The sequence below is a fragment of the Vigna unguiculata genome, chromosome 7 (assembly GCF_037176805.1).
Source record: "Vigna unguiculata cultivar grain cowpea cultivar isolate G323 ecotype 2 chromosome 7, ASM3717680v1, whole genome shotgun sequence".
Lineage (NCBI taxonomy): Eukaryota > Viridiplantae > Streptophyta > Magnoliopsida > Fabales > Fabaceae > Vigna > Vigna unguiculata.
The window spans coordinates 5,239,164-5,245,951 of record NC_140798.1 but is presented as its reverse complement, the minus strand read 5'-3'; the positions used below and the strand labels follow the sequence as shown (position 1 = coordinate 5,245,951).

At 32.5% G+C, this 6,788-nt stretch overlaps 1 protein-coding gene across 1 annotated transcript; it reads right to left on the bottom strand.

Moving 5' to 3' along the window:
• Nucleotides 1-3,925: 3,925 nt before the first annotated feature.
• Nucleotides 3,926-6,577, bottom strand: LOC114189646 (putative indole-3-pyruvate monooxygenase YUCCA3). The gene is made up of 3 exons (XM_028078273.2): nucleotides 5,694-6,577; nucleotides 5,227-5,598; nucleotides 3,926-4,648 (listed from the first exon to the last, which is right to left on the bottom strand). The coding sequence occupies exons 1-3, from the start codon at nucleotides 6,402-6,404 to the stop codon at nucleotides 4,421-4,423; spliced, it is 1,311 nt and encodes a 436-aa protein (XP_027934074.1). The 5' UTR covers nucleotides 6,405-6,577; the 3' UTR covers nucleotides 3,926-4,420.
• Between the last annotated feature and the right edge of the window lie 211 nt (nucleotides 6,578-6,788).

Here is a 6,788-nt window from a genome sequence, read left to right as displayed (position 1 = left end):
AAATAAAAATCTTATGAAATTTCTATTTTACTCTTTTTCTCTTTCCACACACACAATAATACATATATAAATTATTTAAAATTAGTATAATAAAAAAAGTAATTAATGTTATATTTTTGTAAAATTACAAGTAAATGAAAGCAATTTTTTTTTAAATATGATGAAAAAATATATATTGTTCAATTTATTTATTTTTATTCCGTATAAATTTTACATTCTAGTTTAACACATTTCTCACATTTTCTTCAGATTAGCGAGAAGAAAATGTTGCATTTATCTTCTTTCAGACTATTAGTCAATGGAATCCTTTTTTACATTTATCTTCTTTTCCTTGTCACCAAGATAGTGTTTAGTGGGAAAGAAAAAGAAGCATAAAAAATTACTTGTATATATTTAAGAAAAATATAAAAATAAAATATAAATTGAAATGAATAAAGAAAAATAACAAATTGTATTTCAAATAAACATGAAAATGATATAATTTAAAATAATGGGTTTCGATAAAGTCTTTGTCGGCTTGTGGTTTTTCTTAAAAGTAGCCATTTTTTTTGTTGATAAGGTAAGGTAGCCATTGAAGGCCATGCAAGTTGTCTTTCTGTACGTAATAGTTGATAGAGTTGTATATCACACAACGAAACTTGTCAAATTATATATAAAAAGAATGTTAATTTGTACTGTATGACTTATTGTCAAACCATCGGTAAGATAGATCAAGGACAAGCGATCGTAGGCCGCTCGCTATAGGAGGACTTTTCCTTGGGAGGTTGATGTGGCAATATCTTCCGAGTGATTTAAGGGAGCTCACAACCAAACGGCCCCCATGTTCATTTCCATTTAAACTTTGTCTCCACCTCTGTGGAGACATCCTCATCTATGAAGATGTCCGACAGGACGCACAACCCTCTGGTCGGGCGGCCACACCAAAACTGGACCAGTTAGTGAAAAGTGAATTAAAGTCATACAAGTCACTAATCAAGTTTGAAAAGCAATTGGGTCATGATTAATAAACCTTAATCACGGGCCCATACCAAAAACTATAAATAGAGGCCCAAGGTAAGTTGGTAAGGACTTTGAACTCGCATTTATTACAGCATTTATTACTATCTTTCGATCGAACTTGAACTAACTTAAGTATCGAAGTCTTTTAGACAGGTATCCCGATCACTCGATCAGCCGAGCGGGAGGAGAAAAGACACCAAATAGGAGAAAGAATTGAACAAGCTAGTTGAGGAGAACATCAGACAAAGGGACATAAGGATAATTCGAGTGTTAGAAATAGTTGTTTGGTCCTATACCCGAAACATATGTCTATGCCAAATTTATGATGCACTAACTTAGGAAATATAAGGATTTAAAAAAGAATGAGAGATAAAGTAAAACATGTCAAAGAAATTAGAAAAAATTATGATTTGTCATATCTTTATTAAGATAAATAGCATCGAAAAAAATAAAAGAGTACAATCTCTCAGGCCGAGGTATATATATCTTGTGTGTGACCGATAGCATGTGGAATAAAATGTCCAAGAAATTTCTCTAGGATAGACTTTTTAAGTCATGGCTCTGATACTATGTTAGAAATGGATTTTAAACCTAACTCAACCCTACAAAATCGGCATGTAAGGTGAGGTTTGCACCCCACTTATATATTATAAAATTGTCTTATCTTTAGTCGACGTGGAACTTTCAACAATTCATAGTAATAGTTTATTTTTTTTATCATTCAATTATAATTTAATAAATTGTGTGAATTATTCCTATTTTTTTATTCTCTCTCATGCATTTGAATCTCTTTCTATGTATGTATAAGGGAGTATATATATATACAAGAGTGGAGAAATAAATCAAATAGGTTTTTCACAATAATTTAATTAAAATATTTTGGTCACTTGAGATTAACTTTCCCCACCTTTCATATATGTTACGGAAAAAGTTTGTTTGACATTATTATTCATAAATATCAAACATTTGACACTTGATTTTTTAATAACATATTATATTATAAAAAAAAATATTAATTAATATTATAATAAAATATTAATATATTTTGAAAATTTAAGTTGGAGAATGATTTTACCTTAGTTTGTCATAATTTCTTGGATCAACAAATAATATTTTTTTAGTCTTCTAGGGAGATAATGTTAGTACTTACATTTTTGTGAGCATATAAAGTTCAAAGGTGTCATATTTTTTATAAGAAAAATTATTGTATCGAAAAGTTAACTAATGTTCCTTTTATTCATAGATAACAATAAAAGTGGTTTAATGTTTTATATCCATATATATATATATATATATATATATATATATATATATTCATAATAGGTATAATTTGCCTATGTTTCAATTTTTATCATGTTTGGTGTAGTCTCCATCCTTTGTATTCATTTTTTTCTTTTTTATAATACTAAATTTTCATGTGATGTCAACGTTCATAATGATGTTTAACATAGGGTGGAAATAGAAAAAAATAAACTTAATTAGTAATTTGGTCTCTATGTTTAGACTTTTGATTTGTTTTGGTTCTTATATTTATTTTTTGCTCAATTAAGTCCTTATTTTTTGTAAAATGACTCAATGTAAGTGTTGAAATGTATCCGTATTGATAATGGTATTGAGTATCATGAATCTTTTGATGTTTATTGTAAATAACTTGGTATTGCATATGAGAAGATCGTTCCTAAAATTCCTCATATGAATGATTTAATGAGAGAAAAACATTACTTGAGAAGGTGAGATTTAGTTAATTACTTGAGAAGGTGAGATGTATGCTCTAAGATATTAAATTATCTAAACATTTCTGGAGTGAAATCTTATACACAACACAATGCGCATTATCAATCTCGCTACTTCTGTTATTCTGGACAATAAAGTGTCAGATCAAATCTTGTTTGACAAAAATATACAAAATTTATAAAATAAGAAAGTTATTTTATAGTCTACTATAAAACTTTGTTATGAAAAGATTCTATATTTGGTTTGTTAAAAAGATAACTATATTACTCTCATAAAATGAAAAGAAATTTAAATATCTTATAATTTAAATTACAAATTTTTATATTAATTTAAAAATAAAAAATGTATTTAATTTATAAAAAAAAGAATATATTTAGTTTTTCTTTTTAAATTATCGGAGTATAAATGTCCACCCCCAGTTTTAGTTGGGTGCGCCCCTAGTTATTGACATTTCTCTTATACACCTTTATACTCATTTCAATCATTGAGTTGCATATTTTGTTTTTGTTTTTGTTTCTTTATCTTAAAACTTAAATACTTGCTTTTATATCTCTTTCTACTTATTTCTCGCACCTCATTTCTGTTATATACCTCTTTTCACATATTTGAAAGCGAACTTCATATATCGATCTATTGGAAAAGATGGGCATATAGAGTAGTAATTTTAGTTTAAAAATTTTCACTAAAACAGGATCTTATATTTACCATTTAATTTTTTTAGTATTTTTTTTTATATCCTTGATAAAAAAAAATAATGTCAAAGTTTGTTTCTTTAAATATTATGGCACATTGTAAATCTCCATAGTGAATGAGGTATTTCTCTCTCTTTCTCCATTGACCACATGAATCTCCCTTAAATATAGAAGCATTAACAATTAAAAATCTTACTATATGATGCAGAAGAGTCAATTTATTTGAGTTTTTTTTTTCAATTTCATTCCTATCTCAAAGCATCTCTCAAATTAACTAATTTTCTTTTGACATTAGGATATCTGTCCACGTGCTTTGAAAGATGTCAAATATTCATTGGGCCTATGTTGTAGGACAGAAGCCCATTAACATGTCTTGTGAATGAATGACTTTGACCTAGAGAAGAAACCATATTATGAGGAGAGAGAAAGGGCTTTGACTTTATTAATTAAACATAAATCTTGTAATTCAACATTAATCAAGTATGAATCAATATTCCTTACAACTAAAATACAATAAACAATTACATTAAGCAAAAAAGAAGCAAACAAGCCTCATCTTCCTTTCTACAAAAATAGCCAAATTATTTTCACATAGTGGGTTTCCTTAAGGAGAGGGCTAAATTTTTTTTTTTTACATATTTTTTTTTTCCTAAAGAAGAGAAAGAAACAAAGCTTATTTGTAGGAGATCACACACTAATTTTCTCAAAGTTTAACTGTGCATTGAGTTTCTAAAGTTTAAAATAAATTCGGTTTTGGTATCTCAAAACATTTTAGCTATTAATTTTTCAATATACTCCTATACATTAACTTAAAGAAACTAAAATGATTATTTTTTTATTTTATATTAGAATTTGAAAAACCAAAACCGAATTCACACTAAACTTTAGTGACTGAAAACATAGTTAAACTGGTATTGGGACTGTACTATGTTTGTAAGTTATGAGAAAGAAACAAAACATCCTCAAAATGATTGTGATGAAAGTGAGTGTCTTGTTCAGAAGTGTGATATGCATCTCCTGTGGCGTGCAGCCACAGTTTTCCTCTTCTGTTTTGTTTCTTCTTTCCAGCTTTTGGCAATGTCATGAGCCACATTAATTGCATCCAAAGAAGCACCAGAAAGGCCTCTCCTTGTGAATCCAACTGCATAAAGACCACCTTTTCCTTTCCACCCATTTGGAAAAGGGTTTCTTGGAGTTCCATCATTGGAAAAGAACTCATTTTCCTGATCAAATCAACCACCACACATAAACATTGCATTTTAGATATAACTTACACAGAGTCAAAAACTCATGCAACTCACTGCATTATCATCATCTGCATTTATGTTGTTTGTCCCTAGAACAGAAACATCATAATAATGTCTACAAATGTACTAAGCAACCATGTACCTACATAGATGCCTACAAATTTGGAGCATTTTCAGAATTCATTGAAATTGATTCTCCCCACACACAGACACACACCTTCCCTGGTCTTTCAATAGGGCCAGAACCCTCTGTGGGGGGCTCGCTCATAAAGGGTACAACAGAAAAAAAGTTTTACCCTTTTGCAGTGTTTACTTTGAAAGTTACTATGTAGTGTTATTTTTTGTAGTGATTACTTTGAAAATCATATTATTGAACTAAAAAAAGAAAGCACAGTGAGTGAATAGTGGAAGAAACATGTGTTTTACTTGTATAAAGAAAAGAAAAACAAAAACCAGCTGCCAAAACTAGCAATCTAACATGGTTTTTGGTTTTATAGAGAGAGAGAAAGTGCAGGGGTTAAACCCAAATGCAGGAGAAAGTATGAAGGACTAACCTTCAACCATGATGGTACATTGCTGTGATAACCAGTGGCAAGAACCACAGAATCAATCTGAAGAACTTGGCCATCAACAAGTTCAACTTTCCCTTGCAAGAACCTTCTGATTCCAGGAACCACTTTGATTTTGCCAGATCTAATTTTCTGAAGGGCCCCAATGTCCAACACAGGGGTCTTCCCTGCAGTGTGCTTGAATTCCAAAGGACCCACCGAAGGCCTTTTCAGACCATACTTTTCAACATTCCCCAAAATCAAACGTGCCAGAATCAGCAGTATCTTATCAACCATCCACAGAGGTAGCCTCTTCATCAACATCACAGCAACTTCAAAAGTAGATTTCCCAAAAACCTCTTTTGGCAAAACATGAACCTGATACATAAATCATCAAACAAAACAAACCTTAAATAATACACTTAAAACACATACTCAACTACTGTAAAATGCTGAGAGTTTTTAGCACTCACCGAGCTTCGAACCACCATTGAAGGTTTTGCATTGTGGTTACACAGATCAAGTGAGACCTCCATGCCGGAATTCCCGCACCCAACAACAAGCACTTTCTGTCCTGCAAAACCCTCTCCGGATTTATACTCACAAGCATGCATGACACGGCCACCGAACTCTCCCAACCCTTCAAACTCCGGCACCACCTTCTCAGAGTTTTCGCCGGTGGCAACCACAAGCCACCGGCAAATGTACTCAACCTCACACTCAGCAGCAGAAACCGAGGAGGGTCCTTTCCTTCTGCTGATGGTCTTGACCCTCCACAGGCCAAAGGTCTCATCGTACTTGGCAGACTGCACTGTTTCATTGAACTGTGGGGCTATGTTGAAGTGGGTGGCGTAGGACTCAAGGTAGCTTATGAACTGAAACTTTGTGGGGTACTCGGGGAAGTCCTCAGGGAAAGGGAAGTTCGGAAGCTGGCAGAACTGTTTGGGGAGGTGAAGCTTGAGGCGATCGTAGGTGCGGTTTTGCCAGAGAGAAGCAATGCAGTTTGCTCTCTCCAGGATTATGAATGGAACACCTTGGTCTTTGAGTCCTGCAGCCACTGCAAGACCCGAAGGACCAGCACCTACTATCACGGGTCCGTTCACCCAAATGCAACGCCTTGAGAAGAGATCCTCAGGGTCAAAGTTCTGAACCATTGGTGGCATGTTCAGACAAATGTCATGCATTTTTTTTTTTGTTGTTGTTGGCTTGAGACAACCTTTGATGTGTGTGAAAGAGTGTTGTTTAGAGGTGAAGATTATGTTGAGTTGATTGATGGTGATAGAGGGTGATGAAATTGACTTTTGATGAAGGATTTGTGTGAAGAGATAGAGAGAGAGATAGAGAGAAAAGAGAGAGATTTGTAGTTGAATTGAGGAGTGAAGAGGGTGAAGGGAAGCATGAAGGGTATAAATAGGGAAAGGGGTGGAGAGTTCAGAGGAGCATGTGTATGGAGATATCTAATCATTGAGGAATGAGATTAAACTCTACACAATAAAATAATTTTGTATAATAGTAGTGTATATATAGTTGTATCCCTATTTTATTTACCGCTTAATAAAATGTATACT

Bases quoted from the DNA above. Each gene is read 5' to 3' on its own strand.
- LOC114189646 (XM_028078273.2), bottom strand. From the start codon at position 6,404: ATGCATGACATTTGTCTGAACATGCCACCAATGGTTCAGAACTTTGAC. The intron at 5,599-5,693 runs GTGAGTGCTAAA...TTTATGTATCAG, and splicing joins CAATGGTGGTTCGAAGCTCG to GTTCATGTTTTGCCAAAAGA. The intron at 4,649-5,226 runs GTTAGTCCTTCA...TGATTTGATCAG, and splicing joins ATGTACCATCATGGTTGAAG to GAAAATGAGTTCTTTTCCAA.